Source organism: Ptychodera flava, chromosome 12 (genome assembly GCF_041260155.1).
Source record: "Ptychodera flava strain L36383 chromosome 12, AS_Pfla_20210202, whole genome shotgun sequence".
Taxonomy (NCBI): domain Eukaryota; kingdom Metazoa; phylum Hemichordata; class Enteropneusta; family Ptychoderidae; genus Ptychodera; species Ptychodera flava.
Genome location: NC_091939.1, coordinates 6,313,335 through 6,338,530, shown reverse-complemented (window position 1 = coordinate 6,338,530; position 25,196 = coordinate 6,313,335). Strand labels below are relative to the sequence as shown.

Sequence of the window (25,196 nt, the reverse complement as noted above, 5' to 3'; positions counted from 1 at the left end):
GACCCATAAATATTCAGGAATATTGTACATATTCACCCGAAATAGGTTTAAGACTGACGTCTAGGAGATTTGTGATATTCACGAAATCCTTTCCTGTCTGTCATTGTTCGGTAGAATTCCAGTCAAACTTCAAGTTACACAGGTATGTTTCGCTGTTTCGATGGTTTTTTACTTTAACTTTGGAATTTAATCAGGTTACTAGCTCAGTTGTTTGCACAGTAATCGTTGTTTTGAAGGGGCCAATACTTGCCTTGGAATCTTTATTCACTAAATGGTGGATAAACGATTTAGGGCGCATGATGTCACCAGCGGGATGTCTTGGATACGAAAGAACACCATCAGACCATCGACGTTTTGGGCACCAATAAGAGTTGCATTTAAGATTAACGACCTAAAATATTAAATGATTCAAATTTGTCTTGTGCTTACAAGATCGTTGCAGCGTAATAAAATACAAGTAAACTCACCAACCATAACTGTAAATGGATGTCATAATAAAGATGAAATTGAAAACATAATATTGTATATCCTCCTAAAAGGGAGTATGTTCAGAAAATCTTGACAGTGTGTACGGCGTTTACAGGCAGGACGTTACAGCCGAGCAAAGGACCGTAGCAAGTGCAGCCTGAATCTGCGAAACGAACAATGCACTTTTAAAGGAGCCCTTATTATGATAAGATATATTGTGAATGACAAGTAATGTGAATTGACTAATTTTAAGTTCAGAGGGTAATTAATTAGGTGTTCATAATTTCCCTTCCAACTGTAAATTTTTCGACATACCCTCCCGCACACAAACTTCATTTTTACCCACTCCCAACATATTTTTGCCTGTTTCATTGGGCCGTTACATCTCAAATTCGTATTAGTACAACTATTTTAACTTCTGACTAATAATGATGTAATATATCCCATTTGCAAAGGCCTAGTTTACAAGTCATATTCCCATAGAGACTAGCCAATTTAAAATCAAGTTTTTTTTGTCTCAATTACAAGATTACAAGATGGCAATAAACGATATTGCATGGCCAAGATGATTAAAGCTATAAATAATTGCCTCTAATTACAGGACCAGGAAAGCCGGAGCAGTACAACTAATAATTACAAGAAAATACGGCTAGCTTTCAATCGGGTTCGAACCCACAACATACGGCATCAGTCGCCTAGCGGAGAGGCCACAGAGAGAACCACTCGGCTAAATCTCCACTCCCAAAAAAGAGTGGTTCAATAGCCGGCTAAGTTGTTACATTTTTCTGACTGAGACCGCTCCACACGTTGTAGAGTTCGTGAAGCACTCACGCACGCATGCTCACTATCACACATCGCACATACAAACTTTATCGAAGCGAAGCAACGAATACATCGCTTTAACTGGGCGAACGATAACCTCGGGGACAATTCTGTCCACCAGCAGAGCTATCAATCCAGGGTAGAAAATACGGCTAGTTTTCAAAAGTAGACTAAAAAGGGAATGTAAAATTTCATACATCGACTGTGGAGGGTAAGCAAATACAACACTTACCATCAATAATCGTAAGGAGCAAAAGACCAAACATGTCAGAAAGCTAGCCACTGTTTTAATTGTGTCTCAACGTCGTGTCTTTACAGTTGTTTTCCATATAGCAATTCAACTATTGAAACACGTGATAAAGCTATTTGGGCGTGGGCGTCATAAGTATAACTTTTGTGTCATGGTGACCTTCAAAGCATGGTTCAGGGGTCAGATTGTCTTGCCAGGATATTTACCTACTGGATTACCATTTCAATGGAAAACAATAGGCTGTGACACCTTCATAATCCTCTTACAGACTAGAACAAACTCGATCCCTAAGATCGAGTCCCCTACCTTTAAAGGCACCCTTCTCAATCCCAGGTTCTCGCATTAGCGAATGTGTCAACAGCCCATTAACAGTTTGTCATTCTTTTGTTTTCCATTGAATATTTCATCAAGTAAATTATATTTATACTAGATGAATCTGATAATTGAATGGGGCTTTAAGTCGCCTACTCAGGTCTTGTTTGCTGACCCAGTTTCATGTACTATGGACATTCTATCAGAAACAAACAAACTGTGTAACCAATATATCTCAGATTGGTATCAGTACAGTTGTCCTAACTTCAGACTAATAATGACGTAATACATCACATTTGTGCAAAGGCCAAAAAACACAGACATACATATTGACACACAGAGACTAACCTATTTCAAATTAAATATTTTTTCGTCTTATGCAGATTTACAAAATTGTCATAAACGATATTGCCTTGCCAGAATAATTAAATTTGTAAGTTATTAATTCTACTTTTGGGAATCAGGAAAGTTTGATCAGCACAACTACATGATAGTTGCAAGGAGAGAAAAGTAAAAAGGGGATAAAAAGGGGATGTAAAAGTTTATGCATCAACTGCAGATGTCAAGCAAATACCAACACGTACCGCCTCAAAAGTGAGTAATAGTAAGGAGGGAAAGACCAACTTTTTCAGAATGTTACTTTTTTATTCCTGTTTTCAACATAATTTCTTTAATTCATACTTGCTTTTCCAGTGCAGCTGTAGAATTGCAACATTCTAAAAGATTACACGGGCTTCATGCAAGGCTTACCTTTGCTTCAGAGAGACCTTAAATCGCCCACGCAGATCATGTTTGCTGACCTAATTTCATGGACCAAATGGGAACAGTGTACATAATATTTGGGACAAAGAAACTGTGAAACCCTTCCTTGGCCTCGATATCTCAGATTGATATCAATTGTCCTAACTTCTGCCTAATAATCATGAAATACATTACATTTTTGCAAAGGTCTAAAAGTACATACCATACCAACAAAGACTGGCCTGTTTAAAATTAAGTGCCTCCATAGTTTAATCTCGGTTAGAACTAAACCCGGATACAGCGAAAAGGACACAAAGTTCCCGATTTTATCGCTTTGCATTTTATCATTGGCCACATCCTTTACAACAATAACGTCAACAGTAAAAACCGTGTACAGCGGAGAACAAAGAACGGAGAACAAAGGATTTGTGAACGGAAAACGAACATCTCTTTTGACCTGCTGGCGCGAAAATAAAATAAAAGCGAGCAATGAGTCCGGCGATGAAAGACGGCTGTTTTCGGTGACAAGTTTGTATGAGCTGGCCCATGTAACGATGTGACCCCATCATTTACGTCGCCATTCGAACTCGTTATAACAAACTTAAACACCAAGCGACCTAGCGGCCGATATAGCTCCCGCTGTGTTATGTAGAGATTAACTATTTGCGACACGCGTTTATGAAGAAGGTTGAAATCCCTGATTACTCATTTCAGTTGCCAGACAAAAATGACGAAAATAGTTGCAAAAATACACAGTTGAATATTTCATCATAATTTTAACATATTACATTAAGATTATCCCTAAGAACGTGTCAACCAAAGCTATCAGAGCAGCTTTTTGAGAATTAAATTTTTTGGCCAAAAGTGGCAAAAATTACCCCCAAAATAAGAAATTGTACATATCACCATAATTTCAATGTATCGCATTAAAATAACCCTTTTGAATCTGTATACTAAATATCAAAGTTATCAAATGAGCATTTTTGAGTAAGAAATCTTTTGACCGAAAAATGGCAAAAATTGCCCCAATAACAAAGTTGCAGATTTCATCATAATTTTAAAATATCACATTTGGTTCATCTGTAGCAACCTGTATGCCAATATCACAGCTATCAGACGAGTACTTTTGAGAAATACGTTTTTTGACCAAAAATTGCAAAAATTACCCAAAAATTCAAAAATTGCAAATTTCATCATTATTTCAGTACATCATAAATACGATAACCCCTACAAACCTTCATACCAAATATCAAAGTATCAGAAGAATACAAAATTATAGATTTCATCAGAATTTGAACATATCACATTTTGCTTATCTCTATAAACCTGCATACCATATATTAAAGCTGTCAGACGAGCGGTTTTTGTAAAATAAATTCATGACCAAAATGAAAAAAATGCCTAAAAAATACACATTTGCATATTTCTGCACACTTTGAACTAATCTGTGAAAGGTTATCCCTAGGGACCATAGTATATATCAAAGCAGTCTGACATGAAGTTTTGAAGAGGAAGACTTTTTTTAAGATTTAATGACCAAAAATGTCAAAAATTGCCTTAAAAATAACTTTTTCACGTGTTTCAATACTTGAATTGCTATATGGAAGCAACAATAGATTAAAATTATGTTTAGTCACAATTAAAACAGTAGCAAGCTTTCTAAAAATGTTTTGTCTTTTGCTCCTTACGGTTATTGACGGTACGTGTTGTATTTGCTTACCCTCCACGGTCAATGTATGAACTTTTCCATCCCCTTTTTAGTCTTCTCTTCTTGTAATTATTAGTTGTGCTGCTCCCGCTTCCCTTGTTCATATGCAAATTTCACCACAATTTGAACAAATCTAACTGAAGTCACCATTTGCAATTTCAAAGCAATCGAACATGCGGTTTCAGAGAAGATTTTTTATCAAAAACAGCAACAGATGCCCCAAAAATACAAATATGCAAATTTCACCACGATTTGAACAAACTTAAGTTAGCTCACCTAAAGTGAACTGCATATTAAACTTCAAAGCAATCGGGCCTGCGGTTTCAGAGAATAGGGCAATTGTTGACGGACGACGGGCGGACGACGATGGAAAATCAGCCTATTTGATAAGCTCCGCGTCGCTGACACCGGAGCTAATAAAGGTCGACCATACGTTTACACACGTGATCAACATATCAACGCTTGCTTTCATTCCACCGGCCGCTAAAACATTGCAACGAACTTCTAACATGACCTATCGTTTGTACCCGTCGGTCGATCTGTTAAACGCTGACAAGGGGACACCAAACAGTGTTTACGGTGAGTACCGCTGTGTCAGAGTTTTGCATGAATCACTTTGATTTTTTACGGTGACTCAGTCAGGAATGAAAAGTCTGAAGTAGGGACGCTAAGATTTTGGATAAATCGAGCCAACTCTCTGGCGTTCCTCCAGTTCGCAACGCAAATCTACGATGTCTGCATGGGATGTCTAAACTACTGCTAAGCGTCGAGTTCTGACTTTGGACCGCAAAGTCAAAATGATCAAAGCACGGTCCCTCCACAAAAGTCTGGTTTGCGTCATGGCGAAGTCTGTCTTTAGTTCGATGTCAAACCCACTGTACACTATCGACCATTTTAAAAAAGAAAGGCGATGTTCTGAAGATGTAACACAACAAGATCGAGACAGGTCGAACGCGTGTCCGTTTCTCGGCAATCGACGATGTACAGGAAACCCTGCTCAAGTGGTTTTCGAATGCGCGGTCACTGAACATACCTTTCGTGGACCCATCCTGCAAGCGAAAGCAGAAGATTTAGCGAAGAAACTAAACCATCCCGACTTCAAGGCCAGCAATGGTTGGTTGGAGCGTTTCATACATGTTCGGGCGGCAAGAAAAGTGAAGACCGAATCACTGTGGTGTTATGTTCGAATATGGACGTAACAGAAAAACTCAAACGCTAGTCACCGGAAAGTCGAAAAATCCGCGATGTTCCAATAATTAATTCGCTCTCAGTCAACTACAAAGCAAACCAAAAAGCCTGGATGGAGAGCGATTTATTCACCGAATGACTGCATAAAGAATATCGCAAATTCACTCGCCAGAAGAGAAAAGTTCTCATGTTTGTTTACAACTACCGCGCTCACCCAGCCGTGAAAAATCTGATGTCGATCAAGTTCATCTTTTTTCCCGCCGAAGACAATTTCAAATTTGCAGCCGATGGACCAGGGCGTGATCAGAAACTTCAAGGGTTTCTACCGAAAACGCATCGTTCAGAAGATGTTTCTGGCCGTCGACTCGTGGCAATGTCTGCTAACGATCAATGTGAAAGACGCCGTCGATATGATTCACTCATCTTGGCAGAAGGTTATCGACACCACGTACCATCGCGAACTGTCTCCGAAGGTCGAGTTTTTCTTATAGATCCGTGATACAACCGGTTCGACCTATGGAATTCCAGAAGAAGCTGTTGATGAGGAAATTGACTGTCTGTGGGAAAGCCTGTCCCGTCATTTTGTACCCGGGTCATTTTCGGACTTGGTCGCTGCTGATAATGAGGTTGCTGCGTGGGAAACCCCATCTGATGATGATATCGTTTCATCTGTGTTGCAACAAGAAGACGACATCGATGCTTCTTCACCTTATACAGTTTTGCAAGATTGTCATTCAAGATATGGCCCAGCGAGCGAAATTCAATATACAAGTTATTAATTCTAAATATTGGAACCAGTAAATCGACATCAGCAGAACTAATGTTTGCATACAGAGAAGGGAAAAGGGGAATGTCAACGTTCATGCATCGACTGTTGAGGATAGGCAAATACCAAACCGCTTCAACAGTAAATAATCTTGAGAAGCGAAAGACCATAACTTTTGGAATCCTACTGATTGCTTAAAATAGATGATATTTTCATTCAGAAATCTTACAACTTTCTCTGTCGCCCCTCATCCTTTCTTGGCAAAATCAAAGGTTGGAAAGACTATAGACACTGGAGATATGGTACAGGCAAAAGAAATCTTTGCACGGTGAGCCACACATTGTGTAGTTAGCAACAAACTCTGGTGTTCAGGTCTATTCGAAAGTGCAGCGTCCATTAAATGTATCTATCATTGTTCTGGAAGCCTTTGATCCATATCAGTCGAGGGTAATGTTCTGTTTTTATCGGAATTAACGCACATTAATGACACAGAAACCTCGAACACGAACATCAACAAACCGGACATTAACTTTGGTAAGTTATGCGGCCAATATTCTGAAGTTGGGGCATCTGAGGTCGTATTTTATTTACTTTTTTATTCTTTATTTTATTTCATCCATCCGAACACTCAATTATACGATGAAGTACCCATAATCCGATTTTACCTAATCCACCAATAAAGTTCCTATGACATGTATTCTGAGCGAAAAACCGAACCGTTACATTACCCAGACTGCATTTTTGGATGAACATGATTACTACGCTAATTACTCTAATTAACTCTTGTTACTCGCGTAATGTCGAAGTACTTCAAAAAACGTGACGCGCTTATTGTTATCTCTTCATCCTAAGTTTTACTCCTACAGTTGGACTTTACTTTGTTATCACCGTTCTTCAATCGTGAAAACATGTGCCTAAAGTTAAATATTGAAATTTACTGTTTACGATTAAAGTTTACCAGAACCCGTGCCATGGGTATAGTCTCACAGAGAAATGGTGCCAGTAACTAAAACGGCCGACGTCACTTCTTTTGAATTATATCGAAAAGCAGGTAAGGGTGTCTTCTATCGATTTTAGCAATTCATCGCAAAAATACAAATGGCGTAATTTCACGTAACGTTGAATCGACGTGACGTCGTGTTCTCGCAACTGTCCGCTCTTTTATTCGTTGCTGTGTAACTCGTAAAAATACGGACATTTCACTGAAAAATGACGCAATATCGAACATAACTTCGTGTAATACCCTAGAATTATTATACAAGTCATCGGAAAAAAATACAAGTTGTCGTGCATCAAAAAAAAAGCCGTAAGGAAGACCCGTTTCATAGCAATGACCGTTTCCAGTCACCTAAATACAGAGCCTGTTGCTCATGCTTCTGTGCGTTCACTTCTTGATGGATTCAAGACACAAGTGTTTGGGTCATTTATGCGTTAAATGGTCTTAGTACAACGGTTAGAATTCATTTATAAATAAAAGCTCGAAGATGAAAATATTCAAGTCTGGTTATTATGTTATTGTTCACTAAGTTAAATGAAGAAATTAAAGTGGCAGACACACCAATAGTGTGTCGAGTATCCCTATGCGGCTAGAGCGATGCTGACCTAGCTCGTTCAATACATAATACCCAAAGTTAGAAAAGTTTGGTCCACGAGCAACCTGAAAATTCAAACAACACGATGATGAAGAGAGGGACTCACAAAACTGATAGATCGTCTTCTATAATTACGAATAAGGTAATGTGGATGGCATTGCTGATAAATCGCTAGCCCCGCTGTCCGGACAAATTCCTGCCACTGCCATTATGTAGGGTAATTCAGATTGGGCATGCGTGTACGTGCATTGGAAACTGGCTGTGATATGGGAGTGCAGTGTAGTGTGTGCTTTACCACCCTCCACGGGGTATTATATGGTCAGTGAGCTGAGCCAAGAGGCCGAGCGTTGCTCTAGTCTCAGGACGGAGGGATTCTCGGCACACCATGCGTGTTCCTGCCCCTTCATGTAACGTAGTAAGCCGCCCATATATTTATTTACTTATTGAGTATAAATGTATTCGAACTGTTCCATTGGTGCGATTGCAAAATTGCGCTCTGGTGCGAGCGGTTGTACAGCAGGCTGTCAAACCGGTGAGGCATATGTACCACGGTTTTGACCATCATGTAGATAGCCTTTTAGCGAGGAAATATTGATAAAATGTAGAATAATTACACTATTTTTGTCTCTATCGCAATGGAAAGAAATCTCTTTGTAGAAAAATGCAGAATTTGACGCCAAAATTTGGGCCCAAATATGAACTTTTGACCCTAATTTAAAACAAAATTGTTGAGCCCTTGCTTTGGGAGTGAATGACCAGAAGCGCGTCCTAGATAACGCCCACTACTTGATCTAGAAATCGAGATAAAACTTGCTTTGACATCGCACCGAAATGTTCACCACTCAGCTAATTTGACATGAATGTTAGATTAATAGCAATAGGAATATTATGAAAATACCGCACATACCTACCAGTAGCCCTACGCATTGCCTATCATTTGGTGCCATATACGCGAAGCGCCACTGCCCTATTGCGAAATCCGCCGTAACCTTACAATAGTAATCTCATACCGTATGACGGGTGATTTACAAACGAATCTACAATCTCACAGTAATATGTTGACTTTTCAATCGAATGACGCATGAAGCAAGCACTATAGTCCATGCCTTTGGACTTCACGGGTTATGAAGCCTTTCATCAGAGGACTTAATGAGTACAGACGTGAAAATTTTAAAATTTTTCGATAGTGACAGGACAGGGAAACTAACAAAATGCAATTTCTTAGTGTGAATATTTAGTTTTGTGGTGTCGTTCATATCTTTAGTCACTTTAGTGATTTCGGATATTACAGAATTATTCATTTTTATGGTGGGAGCTGGCTCCTTATATAAAATTTGCATCTGTTTGAGTCAACTTCCTCCATTGTATTATTTTTTGTCTAGCTAAGTAAGTTTTGATTACTAAACAATCCTGATTGCGAAAGGTTCATTATTGTGATCTATTTGTTTAAAATGATTTAACATAGGATTTACCACTAGGTGAAAGGTTTTCCTTGATTTCACACCGCTGTTGACATGGTCATATCTAACAAGTTCGAATCTTAAAGGGATATAGTCGTCGGAACTGCGCCTGTGCGAGTTTCTTGTTCACAAAAAATGCATTTCGTGTACGATATCAAGATGCACCTCATCATCATAGCTGCAACATTTAAATTATACGATGATAGATTATGACAGACATATTTTAACTGTCATCAATCACCATTGTGCCTTGGATACATTGTTGCCATGGGTCGTATGGGTCCCATACTACCTTTGAGCGCAGTTCCGACGACTATATCCCTTTAAGCTTAGAAATATGAAGCCATTATTTTTCATCGAACTTCCTAAGCAAGAAATAGCGGAGAAGCTGACAAATCAATTCTCTTATGACTGGAAACAAATAATATGGTCGCAGTAAGCTTTGTATAAATCCAACCAATCCTTCATACGCCCACTTCGCTTGCTTTGGATGATGCCAATATAAGAACAGCATTAACTGAACTGGGCCAACTTTAACCATTATAGCTGTCATAAGCTTTGATAATCTTTAATTGTTACAAAATCCATTAATTGTTTGCTAAGATAAGAGAAGGAGACAAACAAAGAATGACAATAGGTCCCGATCACACATTATTCGTCGGTAAATTCACCCGGCTCGCAACGTCCACTTTAACTGTATGGGATACTGTCCATACACTGTAAAAATAGCGGACGCTAGACGCGTCTTTACGCGTTCAAAATGTACATGTCGGTGTTCAAATTTGAACGGCTAGTGTTCATATTGTTAACACTAGTGTTCATAATATTAACAATGATGTTCTAAACCTGAACACTATGTGTTAACAACGATCTCCTTCAAGTGTTCAAAAACTCAGCATCACAGAAATTTTACAATACTGTGAAACAATTAACAGTCTTTTGTGTTTTTTTCTTTACAATGGCTATATTAAATTTACTATTGCTTCACTGTCCGGCAAAAGTACACGGATTTTGGTGTAACGAATTTCACACTAAGTGAAAAATATTTCCGGCCTACAATTGCTGAAAGCATGTTTTTTCTAAAAAAGGAAGTATACAAATAATTTTACACGTTTATTACGGGTTGAAAGTTTAAAAATTAGAAAAGAAAATCAGAAAACCACATGAACGTTTTAATTTTAACATCGGCGTGCAAGGGGCGTTCTACTTCTTAACACTTAGTGTTCAAGTTTGGTGTCTTTTCCTATCCCATGATGCATCAAAACGGAAGTTGCGACATTTTCTTGTAAGCGCACCCTGAAGTCGTGATCGTGCGGAAGCAAGACCAGAAAGGGTAAGTTTCCTCTCCAAAATAGTGAAAGGTATTCGATTTTTGAAGCATCTATATTATCGTCCTTTGAAATTAATTGTATTGTACCTTTAAATAGCTTAACTACGTGAAAAAACCTTTTTTCTTTCAGTGGCTGCTATACCAACAACTAGCTGTGAATACGCAGTGGTACTTTTGGCCATGGCGTATCGATCGATCTCACTCGGGTCAAGGGTCATCACAATACAACTGTAGTGATAACCCTTGACCTGAGCGCGATCGATACGCCTTGCATAGTACCGCTGCGTAATCACAGCTAACATATGTCTTTTAGTAAACACAATCGCATGTAAAACATCAGTTAAACATCGTAGAATATACAATGTATTGTTTCAGCATATGAGAGTTTGGCTTTTTAATTTTAATCAATTGATCACAAGAAGCAGCAAATATTTTGTAACAGTTTTGAAGAGAGGCACTGTATATGAAAGTCTCCACTTTTCCTTATGATAATCAGCCCCTTGTCTTTCATTTAAAGTTTCATCTCGCCATATTACCTATTGTTGCATTTTTTCAGGATGTAAAAAGTTGGATTTAACTGAAAATCGAAGAGTTGTTATAGAAGCTGGTGGTACAGATAACGAAGAAGATGGGTGTACAGGTAGCTGTATGGAAACAAGCTTGAGAAACTCAGCTCATCTCTAATGTAGATTTAAACTTCCAAGGGTCAGTAACTGAATTTTGATAAATTTCTGTATTTTTGTTTTGAATTAATCTAAGCTTTGGTAGCATGCTATGATCAACTAAATGTTGCTGGGGAATGAGCTTTCACAGACGTGTAGTCTCCCTTATTTAAATTAAAGCTGAAACAAAGGGACAGACCATTCAGAGTAAAAATGTCCACTCTGAATTACTGATTTTTCTGAAATTTTCACTCTGAATTTTCTGTCACTTTCTGCTTCAATTTTTCATCCCTCCCCCCCCCTTGCATCTGATGAAGGAGACTTCACGTACTTTGAAAGCTTATGCCCTTGTAACATTTAGTTGATCATAGCCTGCTACCAAACCCTAAATTATTTTGTATTGTAGCTCAACACGTCTCTTGTACTTAGCAACTGGTTTTTAGCTTTGCTGTCAGCTAAATAGGTGGATGTGTAGCATTGTCCTCAAATTTGTACTGCCAAAGGTTTTTCTTAAAAACAGCCTGTGCGAATCCTTAAATATTTGGATTACAGGTCCCAAGGGATTACCCTAATCAGATATGTTCAAATTATGATGAAATATGCAAATTTATATTTTGAGGCTAATTTTGCTTTTTTTTGGAAAAAATCTTCTTCTCTTTTACTGACGTCTTCAATATTTTGTAAACATGTCCCTAAAAATGACCATCGTCAAATTTGTGCTAGTTGTGATGAAATATTCAAATTTTTATATTTCATGGCAATTTTTGTCATTTTTGGTCAAACAATCTTTAAAAAATCTTTTTCAAAACTGCTAATCGAACAGCTTTGATATTTAGGACATAGATCTCTCTACTGGTAGTCTTTTTCAGATTGTTAAAATTATGCAGAAATTTGCAACTTTGTGTTTTTTGGCATTAAAGACATTTCAGACATTTTTAAGACTGTATATTGGGAATTACCAAAATGTGATATATTCAAGTTATGATGAAATGTTCATTTTTTCATTTTAAGGGTGATTTTTACCATTTTTAGTAAAACAAAATTGTATAAAAATTAATACCAGGGTACACCAGAATTTGAAAGGTTTTTACGAATATGTTTTAAATTTCTGAGAGGTATATTTTTGAAATGTCACCCATTTATTTCAGGGTTTATTTAAAGATATTACAAACAAACTAACCTTTTTTTTTATGAAGGACTTTGTTGGACAAGGAAATAGGTTTTACCCTGCCAAGGACCCACTTCCCCCACTTTCTGCATGTTGTGTCTTACTGTGACACTTTGACAACTTGACATGTTGTGTTTACTTTAGTGTGGACAACTATATGCCATGTGCACCAGAGAAGCCTTGACTAACTTCTTTTTCTTCAAAATTTACTATTGTCCATATAGGAGGAAATGTCTTTAAGAAACCATCTTACAAAAATGGAGCATGCATTTCATACATATACGTCTTTTCAAGACAAGAAGTATGCCAAATTTTGAGCTTTTTCAGATGATTTTTGTACGTTTTAAACAAGTATGAACATAAAACGTAATCCACCATATGGTGATTTTTATTGCTTATGTTTTTGATAGGAAGGTGTTAACACTGTTGGTTTTTTCCTCTGACAAACTTTACATACAAAGTTGCAATGTTTATTTACCCATTTTACAGTAAATTATTGTATTTTACACTAGAAATGTTTCGTGTATTTTTAGAATAAAATAATTTTACAGGAAATCAATGGTCTGTAATGTTCTTTCAAGGCTTGAACATACCGTGAACGCCCAAAATTAAAGGTGTTCAACAAGCGCGCATCATGTGTTCTAGCCTTTAACACACTTATCGTTGAACGGCTTCCATGCGTTCAAAAAGTGTTACAGCCCTTTGAACGCGTAAAAGCGTTCAATTTTTTGAACACATTTCCTGTGCAACGTGTGTTCAGATATGGAACACCATGGTGTTCAATATAATGTCTGATGAACACGTAGCGTTCAAAATCTGCACACGTGTGTTCAAAAATTGAACGTTGGTTGAACACGTAGTGTTAAATTTCTGAACGTCTGGAGGCGTTCAAAAAGTGTTACAAAAAGGCGTTTAATTGGTGTTCTATCCTTGAACACTTAACTTTACAGTGTATAAGGCAACATTAACAGAAATAGCCCTTAAATGGGCATCATTAACTTGGCTCATCCACAATTATAATTGTAAAACCATATTGCATGACTCTAAATTTTGTATGAGCTCGTCCATAGGCCGCTCATAGGTATATATAAGTACTAAGCCTTTCTGACAGATCATAGCGTCAAATCGCGTATTTCTGTCCTATCACTTTGTGCTTTCTATACTCCTTGTAGGTAAGTTGACCATCACAACTCGGTATTCTAAACTACGTGGGTGTTGAAGGAACTATTGCCGTTCACTGGGTTCTTTGTCTTCTTGTTTTACCTTTTCATCAGACTCAAGCAGGTCTACTACACAAGACCAATGCTATTTTCTGATAATTATAAGCTGAGTCAAAGTAGCTCCGAGTACGCCTCATTAGCGGAAAACCCGTTTTTGCATCTTATCCGAGTCTTACTTTCTGATTGACACCAATATTACTGTTCGGTCTCTGCTTGTTTGACATATTCAAATTATTCAAATCACTTACGCCTATATACTAATATGAGAGATTTCATTAAGTTCAGTGAAATAGTGAGACAAGGGAAAGCTTCCCCTCTACTGTCTATACTTTGCTAAGGGAAACGTCGCGGTAAGTGTTATTGTTTTGTGTGCTTTGGTATGACATGATGCATCTCCCTTAACAACGGTCAGGGAGATTATTCAACTTTTGATATTTTTCTTCCCCTTAAGCGTGCCGCCTTTATCACTGTGTTGCCAAAATTATCAACCTTCGGAACCCAATTCACCAGTAAATCCACAAGGGAGCTTACAAATATGCTCTATTCTATCTCCCTCTTAAATCTGCGATATTTTCGATAAAGATATGTTTCAGTCTCCAATTGTTTCGTCTTCCCTTACTGAACAATTTAATTTCGGTCTTTAATAACTTGACCACACACTACTATTATCAGCCAACAATACATTATGTATCAATAGTGTACTGTAAAAGTAGTAAAAAATTGATAATCTAATTTATGAATTTGACTGTGCAAAACATAACATTACGAAACGAATACTACTAGTATTATTAAATAATAGAGCAAGGAGATTAAAATGTATACGGTTTGAACGAATTTCCACCTTCTTCAAAGTGTTTATGGTATTGCCATTTTTCAATCAAATACACGGTGGACAGCAAATTTCTCTTACCTCAAACGGGTGTCGAAATAGCATTCTTTGACCAAACATGGACCAAGACAATATACCTTTAAGATTTTCAGTGATTTGCAAAATTTCCACAAGGAATATCTTAAAGCCTGGTTTTCTATCAGGACGAAAGCCGTTGATACAAGTAATAGAATCTGATGTTGAACTCTTTGTAGAAAACTTACATATCTGTAGAAATGAATGACTTACACATCTTTACTTCTAAATCTGTAGTTAAAATTATTGACATTTCTAAGGTTTCAACAAACAGGATGTAGAAAACTTTAATTGTTAGAAAACAAATGAAGTTGAAATGTCGAGCAGAGATTCTAAATTTCAATCACAGGAAGGGTATGTGGTCGCTTGCCAAAAGGATATACACGAAACGAGCCTTCTCAGCTTTTAAAGATTTTAATGAATATTTTACCATTCATATTGTCCCAAATTGTAAAAAGGAATATTTACTGAATGACCTCAAGCTTACATTTCTGAACTGTATTATTGCGAAATCGTTGCGGAATTTTACTGCTCAAACAATAATTAATGTGTTATATTACAAATGCCATTTGTAAGGTACAAGACGAATGATCTGCTAACGAGTTAGGGCGATAATCCTTCTTCTGTTACTTTATCTCCCAACAATTTTTGAGACATTAATGACAATATCAATATGTTTTATCCACTCGTGTTTTGACACGGTCGTTGACTTGGACCTGAAGCTTGTGGTGCAAACGATTGGCATGATGAATTCGGTGCAGTTAACCGTGGAGAACAAACTTACTGGTGAGCACATGGGCGCCTACAAAACCATCATAAGACGGGGGACGAATGTCTATGACACAATGCTGAAAATCGAAGAGGAAAATCCGGATAAATTTTGGTATGTTACATAACCAGAACTTTTAAAAACATTTTTAACAGGGCAGTTTTCTTTGCTGTTCTTTGCTTTTGCCCCTTTACTCTTTCCTGCTCTACTTTCTGTTAGTCAGTAGAAAAACCTTGTCCATTCCCATATCCTTTTCTTGCTTGCCTAAAGAGTCGCTCCCGGTTATTTCTCACAGTTTTCAGCCCATAAGCTTTGCGTAGAATATGTGCTTGACACGTTTTTAATTTGTGTAATTCAACGACTTCTCGTCGATACCACATTTAGCTTGAACACGATTATTAAATTCTTTTCACGAGATGACGCTGTTTAGATTTTCCTCGTAAATAGGGACATTACAAGTTTAACACACCAGTGCTGAATCAGTAGTGTTTCTGATATGTTTCTCGGAATGAATTACTTCTGTATGAGCTTTTGAAATGTGTTCATGATAATATCGCTTGTCCAGAGACGAATTCTCTGCCTCTGTTGAAATCTTTTCCGTGTTGTTTAATATACTGGCACAGTAAATATAGAATTTTAGTTCTGTACATTCGATGTTCAACGAGTCTTAAAATGTGTTGTTTAACAACCAAACATAGACAATAATACATTTCACAAGGAAGCATATAACTCAAAACTGACTGGAATTTGAAATTCAAAATGCCCGAAAATTTCATACGAATTCCGATGGGCGATTAATTTTGGTTTTAACAAAAATTGCCGGACTTTTAATCTTATTGACTGGTGTCAAACACTGGGAAACTTTATTTGTTGATACAGACCTGACCTGATGACTTTTTGATATCAGAATACCAATTTACAATCCCCCGATGGAAGTTGTTGTATAATTGATTTGTCATCGGGATTAACATTAATTCCAGAAGGTCTAGAATGCACACTGCCCTTTGCAGTGTTTTCAGTAGGATATCTGACAGGGGGGAATTTAGAAGTACCGGGAACACACGCGAGAGGCTGCGGGGAGAGTACCAGAGGGAGTTTCCTCCCTCTCGCGTGGTAAATTTTCTGAAATTGATGTGTACAATAGTGCAGTGTGATGCAATCTTACATGTAAATGTGTTGCAATTTGTGTTTTACTGCGTAAAACTGATAGAAGTTAGAAAATGACATATGACACCAACAAGGGATTACGTTAGGGGGATGTCCCCCTCTCTCAACGGAAGTTTTGAGAAATTGATGTGTACAATGGTGCAATCTGAGAGGTGTTTCAATTCATTTTGCACTCGGTAAAACTGTTTGAAAGTGACATTGAATACTTATATTTTATAACATTTCAGGCCCAATATACAATGATCAATCCAACAATGATAATACATTTTGTACCTGCTAAAACACATATCTAAGGGAGCGTTCAGTTATTATGGCCGGGGTTGGGCCGGCAAAATCCAGGGGGGTCACCTCAAATTTGAAAACTTAAAAGGGGGGGTCATGTATTTTTCAAACAGCTCAGAGGGGGATCACTGAATTTTCATAAATATCCGTCCGGTCAAAAAGCAGTTTCAGTGTTCAGAAATATTCTGGGAGGTAAAAATGATTCGTTGCATGATTTCATTCTCTGAAGTTATTCACCCGTAAATCTGAACAAAAGTATAATTATCTGTCACATGAACATCTTGACTTGACAACTCTGAGGCTTGTCTTATTGTAAATCAAGCTCACTGCACTGAGGGCAATGAACAATTCCTATTACTTACATATTAGATATAAAGCAAGTTTTGTCAGGGAAATTATTTAACAGTTACCTGTACTGAATAATACTCTTAGGTGAAATTCCAATATCATAATTGTTGTCCACATCTGAATTTTTAAATACCCTATTTGAATCAAGTACCTTTGTATCAATTATCAAACACCTATAAAAGCACAAATTAATTTAGTTTAGCATTGTAAAAAAATTATTCTTAGTTTTCTCATAGACTCCAGTGTATAGTGAATCAACATTTCGGTGAAATTCAAAAATCCAATTTCTTGCGCACACATCAACCTTTAACCATCCTAGGCTAACTAAGTACTTTAAAATGAACTATCAAATGTCTATAAATACACAGATTAAGATAGTTTTGTATTGGAAAAAAATTATTCATATTTTCCTCATAGACTCCCATGTACAGTGAATCTACATTTTGGTATAATTCCAAAATCCAATTTCTGGCGAACACATCCATTTGTTACCACCCTAATCTAATCAAGTACATTGATATCAATAATCGAGAGTACATAAATACATGAGTTTACGATTTTTGTATTGGAAAAAAATTATTCATACTTTCCTCATAGACTCCCATGTACAGTGGATGAACATTTTCAGTGAAATTCCGTAATCAGATTTCTTGTACACATAATATGCACCTTTAACCGTCATATTCTAATGACAGCTACAATTATGTTAATTATTGAACGTCTGTATATGCACGAGTATACCAAGTTTTTCATTGGAAAAAAATTATTCACAATTTTATCATTGACTCCCATGTATAGTGGATGAACATTTTTGGTGAAATTCTAAGGTCAAACTTTTTGTCCACATGCCAGTTGTAACAACCGTATTTCATTTAAGTACATTTATGTAAATTATCAAATATCTATAAATGCATAGATATAGTTTTGCATTGAGAAAGTATTACATAGATTCCTCATACATGTATGAGAAAATATATGTATACCATGTATAGTGAATCAACATTATCAACAGCTGATTTTTAATTAAATCCAAATATCAAAATATGTACACACAAGCTTGCGCAAAAATATTGCGATCCACCAGTAATTTCTGTCCAACCCCTTAGAGGGGTAATTTCAAAATTATAGCAAGTCAGATTAACACCTTTTGAGTTTGTAAGGAAGGTCATTTGAAAAAATCTAAGCTCTTTTTTTGGGGGGTGGGATTCTATCGCTCCATACCCCTGAGGTGTTTGTGTGTGCAGCTAATTTACTCAAACAATGGGGGGGTCATGAAATTTTTGTCATCTTGAAAGGGGGGTCATCAATTTTTTGGTACAATGGGTAGAGGGTTCACTTATTTTGACTGATGCGCAGGAAGAATTTGCCGGCCCATCCCGGCCATAATATCTGAACGCTCCCTAAGTTGCCAGAGATTGTAGATCAAAGAATATGCAGGAATGGCAAATTTGCGATCTTCTTGTGTGTCATTGTCAAAATTTACATTTCCGTACACGATATTAATGGACCAACAGTTAGAGTCAATATTTTTATAATTCATTTATTAGTTGTTTGCAATTGTGAGATTTTACAGCCGGACAAATGACCTCGCGAGCTGTGCAATTTCTCCGACTGCTGGCTTCTAATGAAAAGCCTGAATTTCCACAAGGACATTCACAAATAAATTCACCTCATACGACGTTTTGCATAATGAAACAGATTGGTTTTTGAAGACTTGTGTAATGTTCATGTAACTGCCCTCCCTGCTTTGTTGCTGAGTTACTCTCAACGGCGCAGTCATTTCGAACATTCCTGCCTGACATCATGCGCCACGCGCATCCGCCATTTTGCCCAAAATCTGGGCTAAATTGCTGGCGCATACCTGAGTAGCTGACCCTTTACGTTAGCACAGCGCAGCCAGCGATAGAAAGGGGGCAGCATACATTTACAACGTCTCTTCGACCATGGGTCTATGCTTCGATTAGGGAATACTGGAAAACCATTATCATTTTATATCTTCTTTTGAACCCCAGTTTCAAGGCCATTTACTTTGAAGGTCTCGGACATTACATCACAACAATCAACGGCCTCGAAGAATCTCACGCAAACAGTAACTATTGGATGTATTATGTTAATGGTGTCCTTGCGCCCGTGGGTAAGTGTTTACTCAGTTTTATCCTGTCAATAGACATATAGCTGGTATATGCAAGTGTTCAGTTAACCCATGATCCCTTCACAAACCGTCCGTTTTCATCGTGTTTTCCGAACTTATTCAAAGTTTGTGGTGCAATCGTCCGCCGAGATTGTTACCTCAAACAGCCATGAGAGGCACAATTAGGCCCTCCCTCGGACCGTAGGGAGTGTGAGAGCATCGATGTAACACTGAATTGCTCTCACACGATTTTATCGTTCGTGTGAAATTCTCTATTCGTATTACGAATATTCAATTTTTTATTCATTTTAACTTGATCAGAATATGGTGTGTAAAAGTGAAGATGTGGAGAAAAATATGATACTGGAATTTCTCCCGAATAAATGAATTTAGCATGGTAGTGTATGAGTTAATTATTAACAATTATCCCCCTGCTAAATCTGTACATTAAATTGTATTTGTCGTTAAATATCAACTTTTGGGTTGTAATACAACCAATAATTATGTATTAGTGTATCGAAAAACCGATAAGAACAACAGTAAAATCCGTGTGGTACAACAATAAAATCGACGTGGTCGACGATTTTTAGTATTAGTATATTAGATTTTTCACTGTAGCTGAAACTCTTTCAATTTGTTGACCTGAAAAAGGCTTTCTATTTTCTCTGGTTTTCTTTAAATTCTACAAATTTATAGGATATAGTCTTTTACTACTGAAAACTTGGGCAAGTAAATTTAAATTTTAACTGTTATTTTGATTTCCCGCCATGTTTAAAAACTGGTAATATTACGAAGAAAACAAAGCATATGATGTCCCAGTGGAAAACATTCAGCACTATGCATTATATTTGACAACTCTGTTGTTTCTGTGAAGATTCCAATGCATATATGCATGACGTACAGTATTTTTGCTTTATTTGCATGAGGGTGCCATTTTATGTTTGGGCAAACGTTTATTATTTATCTTCCTCAAAATTGCACGTGTATAAAAAAAATCTCAATGAGTACATTCAAACGAACTTGTTTTTATTTGGAAGTAAAATCACAAAAATAATGCTAAAAGATACAGTTATTGGGCCTTTAATGAGGAAAGACTGCATCACATTACACTGTCGGGTACAATTATCAGCTAGAATCAACTCCATCTGTAAAGCTTAAGGTTGAAACATTGTCTACGAGGAGGTCAGACACCAGTGCTGGTACGGTGTGTGTGCGTGAATCGGGTGGTGTTGTATTGACTACGTGTGACCTCCTTCTGACAATGTTTCAACTTTTGGAGACGGAGTTCAGTTCTCTATGATTAAATCATGTTACCGCCTAGCCGACAATTTAATTTGATACAGTCTTTCTTCATACAATGTAATTAAAAATCGTTGACCACATCGATTTAACTACTGTTCTTATCAGTTTTTCGACACACTAAAATGCAAGCGGTTGTAAGTTTCTTGACAAACAATAATAGCGCCCTCTGAACAAATGAAAGCCAAGGTAAGCATCAGATCTATTGTCCCTTTGAATGGTTTAGTTTATTACTGAAACCTGTTGACATAAACATTTCTGACTTTATGCACATGGCTGAATTTAAAGTAGAGCCCTAAATTTAAGGTTTGGCCTACCATTTGCAATACATCGGGCATGGATACAAAGTAAATCGATTATTTCCCAATACCACCTGTTCTTTGTGTCATGTCAGCATGGATTTCATTGGTGCTGCCTCAGACACGAAACGAAGTCGAGTGTCTGTTGTGGAACAGGCGATATTTGGTAATACCTTGTAACAGAGTGATACTCATGTTCAGAGAGCGGACTCAGTGATTCCACTTTAATGCTCCTAATATATACATCTGCATGCTTATTTACAAGTGGCATTCTTTCCACTTGGGTTAAATAGGTGTCGATACATACAAACCAGATGATGGCGACACAATAACCTGGAAGTACGAACACTTCAGTGAGTATAACATCATTCTAATTTGACGGAAACCAGGTGACCTGTTTTTGACCCTAATTTCTGTTGGTTGGTGAACCACCGGCTAAAACACTGCAATTTTCAACGACGGTTAATCTAATTGATAAACATTTATACTGTGTTAGCTAACGTACTTGCATCTCCATATTTTCCAGGTGGCGACAGTTCCGTCAAGCTGCAGGCAATCCATACTATTTCCTCCATAAAGGCAGCCACAAAGTAGATGGACAAGACTGTCATGAGGAGTATTGACACTGGAGTTATTTAGATCAATACAAAGAGGTCACAATTATGGCAACATACACATATGTTAATGGTATAGCATTATTTTGCTGATAAAAGTTATGAACAATGTTCAGATATGCTGTTAATCTGTATGATGGATCACAATTGTTACTTTTGAGTTTCTTCAGTGATGTCTTGTATCTTTCAGAGCCATCTGTTGTTTTTCCTACTTTCATTTATTGATTCTTGATTAGTAATACAATGATGTTGCTCTGAGCGTGTTTCACGCTTTAAGGGATAATATACTTTACTTAAAGGTATACAGTCATCTATAATCTAATACGCCCATATATGGTCAAAGGGGCGTTTCTTGGTATTCAAAATGCTCATGTGAGGGCGCTGTTTTTAAAAAGCGGCCACCCGCTTAAAATCTGTGATTTGTTAGATTTTCTCTTTCCATGGTAACTGTGGCAGAATTGGAACAGGTGACAGTATACCTTTAAAGTTCCCTTAGGCACAGAATGCCAAACGTTCGTCTTCAGGTTAATATGATGTGAAATAATACATTTCAACAAGTTAAACATCAGATGTTATCTCATGACATTTGACTTTTATGATATATTCAAGGTGGAACTCGATAAATTTAATTTTTTATTGCGTTAACTATACGAGCCTCGAAATTGAAAGTTTTAAGCTATGGCTAAAATATAAAGGAAATGAATGCAACTTCACACATCGTTACTACCTTTGGAAGTGATATACCATATAGTGGAAACACGGCAATCCTTGAATGCCGTCCTTCTCTTCTGCAATGCCATTTTAAAATGCTGGCATTATTAGATGCTGTAATATGACTTTATCTTTATTACGGTTCAATGAGAAAATAATGACTCGACGTATTACGGCCTGGATATTTAATATGCACGCCGATGTAATGGTGCAACATGTTGATGTACGCCCCCCGGCCCCCCTGCGAGAACTTTCCGATGAGGCATTGAGGGCACGCAATCATTCAATGACATCATACACTGCTGCCGAAATGAGATGATGAAATGATGCATGCCGTGACTATTTGACGAACTGCAATTCGAGTATTAGGCAATCAACATGGAACAGGACAGCACTACCGACCAGTTGCCCCAAATTTGGTGATCAAATGCGTATGAATGACAACAACAAGCGCTTAAAGCAAAGACGCGGGAACACCAGTATACTCGGTGGAGAGCTTTCACTCCACCGCTCACACTAGAAGTCTATCAGTTACTCCCAAAAATGATATACCTGTTATGAATGAGATACTTGATTAGTTTTCTCGATGCACTGTCACTGATACAATTGATCGGGTCACGATGATACGATGGGTTCCTGTTATGGCCATAGCTTTAAATAATATAAAACTGTATTAAACTCCTACACTTTGAAATTGACGCGGGATAGGGAACACAATAAGGGCGCCTAACCAAAGAATCCTGATCCGAGATTAAACTGTACTAGAACGGAGTTGTCCGGCGGATCACAAATAATAGATATTAATAGCAACAGCGGGACCCGATGTCATTTTTGTGATAAAAAAGGCAGCCAATTGGTTTTAGGTGCAACCAACTTTAAATTATGATGAAGTATATTTGGGCTAAAACCTTCCATAGTGTGAGTATTATTTTTTTATGAAACTCAGTGAGTTGAGCGCTTTTGCAGCAGGAAAGTGGATACTTAGCAAAGCCTATCCACTTGTTCCACTCGGCCTTTTAACAGAAGAGAAGTTCTGTCATAATGACAAATTGTACTCAACCTGTCTGTTGCAGTGCTACTTCATATGCCGTAATCTCAAAGAGACCCTTCACCCCTTTTTGAATTTTTGGTCTTCACGATGATGTGTATGTGTGTTCAGCCCGTCCCAAATCTTTCATTATGAAAAGTACAAAGACAACATGTAACTTAACCCTCTTTTAAATACCTCAGCACAAAAATATTCAAATTCCAAAACGATGAAGTCAGGACCATGTTTCAGAGTGACCAGTTGCGTCAAGATGATCATACATATATTATAGCAACGACAGGTACGTTTTTCATTAACTCTGTGACTAACGATATTGTGATCGACTACCCTGCAGCTAATAAATTTCTTCATAAACCTTAAAGGTACACGGTCACGGTAAATTTGCATATTCCATATATGGTAAAGGGGCGGGGCTTAGCATATATTCCGTAACACCTGTAGCTGTCGGTCCTCCATATTTGATACGTCAAAGAACATGCAGACGACGCTGCTAAGTATGCCATGGCTGGTCATGTGGAGGCGCCTTTTTTAAAAAGCGGCCACCCGCGTAAAATCTGTGATTGGCTATTAAAAAACAGGTGACCGTATATCTTTAAGCCAAGAGAACCCCTAAACCTTCTTTACCGGTAACTCTGCACCTGCATGGTCACAGATGTGTGAAATTCTCAGCTTATTCATAAGGAGAAAACACAGGCCTCCAAGATGATACTAGTAGCTGCTTTTCTTTATTGAACTATCCAAAATTAAGCGTTTTTAGTTGCTGCCGAGAATCTCCGTTGTAAAGATAATTTGGATAATCAGGATATTTCCTTTCTTACAACAGTTCATTGCGAAAATAACATCACATGCAGAATTTGTTTAGTAGAAAATGTGAATAATCTTCTATGCTACACGTATTTGTTTCGGACCAGTGTTGTGTATGTCCAAGATATTGTTGAAGTATGGCTTTATAAACTCTTCTTTACGGGCGTAGCTTCAATCATACAACACATATGAATAACTGATAAAAGATTCACAAAATTATAAATGACAAATCACAATAAGCGATTCATAACTGACGCACTACAAAACCAGCGCGCGGATATACTATTCATGTATGTAAAATTACATTAACCAAAACATGTTCATAAAATCATAGTTATAGAATAGACTACCTTCATGGACCTTAATATGATTAAAACATCCGTCGTTTTATTGGGGTGCTATATCCAACTTAACTTGTAACTAACCGTTGGTGTTTTTGTGTCGACGACCTTCAAAGCGTTACAGGCGCCTTAGCGATAACGTTAGTGGTCAACTTAGCGCTCGCCTTTACAGAGAACATCTAGGAGGAACATTCATTTCAGTAATTGAAGGAAATAATGCAAACTTTTCTTCAGAATTCAAAACTGTTCTAGTTCTTGTCAATTGAATATTATTTTTTGCAAAAGGAGGAGGGCTGTGAACATTCTTCCTAGTTATCCGGATTTTGAATAGCCCCATCCGCGGCCAAAGATTTAATAGGCCATCACTTAAAAAAGGAGAAAAACCTACGTGCACCCCAGGAAGCTGCACGAAAATCAAGATATTCGTATATCCTTTTTAGGATATCTACGATATTTCTAATAAAGAATATATTTTCTATCAATGGTATCCTCTCCATTACTTAATCCGTTAATTGTAACTTGTGATTACTTAACCGCACAGTGCTGTTTCTCAAAAAAAAATAGCCTAAGAAGCTATAGCCGTGTAGACCTTGTCAGGGGGTAGAATCCGTCAGTCAACATTATGTATTATTGCCTGAATGTATCGGTTTATGTGCCCGAGAAGAGGTGACAATTTGCCCTACGCCAGAGGGCAAATTGCCTCCTGTTGAGAGGGCACATAAACCCATCATGATATTTTTCTTACATGCCTCTTCACATTTAGCGCCATGTTACTTTTAGATACATGAAGGG

The 25,196-nt window shown here is 37.4% G+C and overlaps 1 protein-coding gene across 1 annotated transcript; it reads left to right on the top strand.

The window, feature by feature from the left end:
* The first annotated feature begins 119 nt into the window (after nucleotides 1–119).
* On the top strand, nucleotides 120–23,270 carry LOC139144820 (uncharacterized). Its single transcript, XM_070715611.1, has 5 exons — nucleotides 120–142; nucleotides 15,314–15,474; nucleotides 19,170–19,291; nucleotides 21,180–21,239; nucleotides 21,413–23,270. Exons 2-5 carry the CDS (start codon nucleotides 15,335–15,337, stop codon nucleotides 21,478–21,480), a joined length of 390 nt encoding a protein of 129 aa, XP_070571712.1. The 5' UTR covers nucleotides 120–142; nucleotides 15,314–15,334; the 3' UTR covers nucleotides 21,481–23,270.
* Nucleotides 23,271–25,196: the final 1,926 nt, after the last annotated feature.

Bases quoted from the DNA above. Each gene is read 5' to 3' on its own strand.
- LOC139144820 (XM_070715611.1), top strand. From the start codon at position 15,335: ATGATGAATTCGGTGCAGTTAACCGTGGAGAACAAACTTACTGGTGAG. The intron at 19,292-21,179 runs GTAAGTGTTTAC...TGGGTTAAATAG, and splicing joins TGGTGTCCTTGCGCCCGTGG to GTGTCGATACATACAAACCA. The intron at 21,240-21,412 runs GTGAGTATAACA...CATATTTTCCAG, and splicing joins CTGGAAGTACGAACACTTCA to GTGGCGACAGTTCCGTCAAG.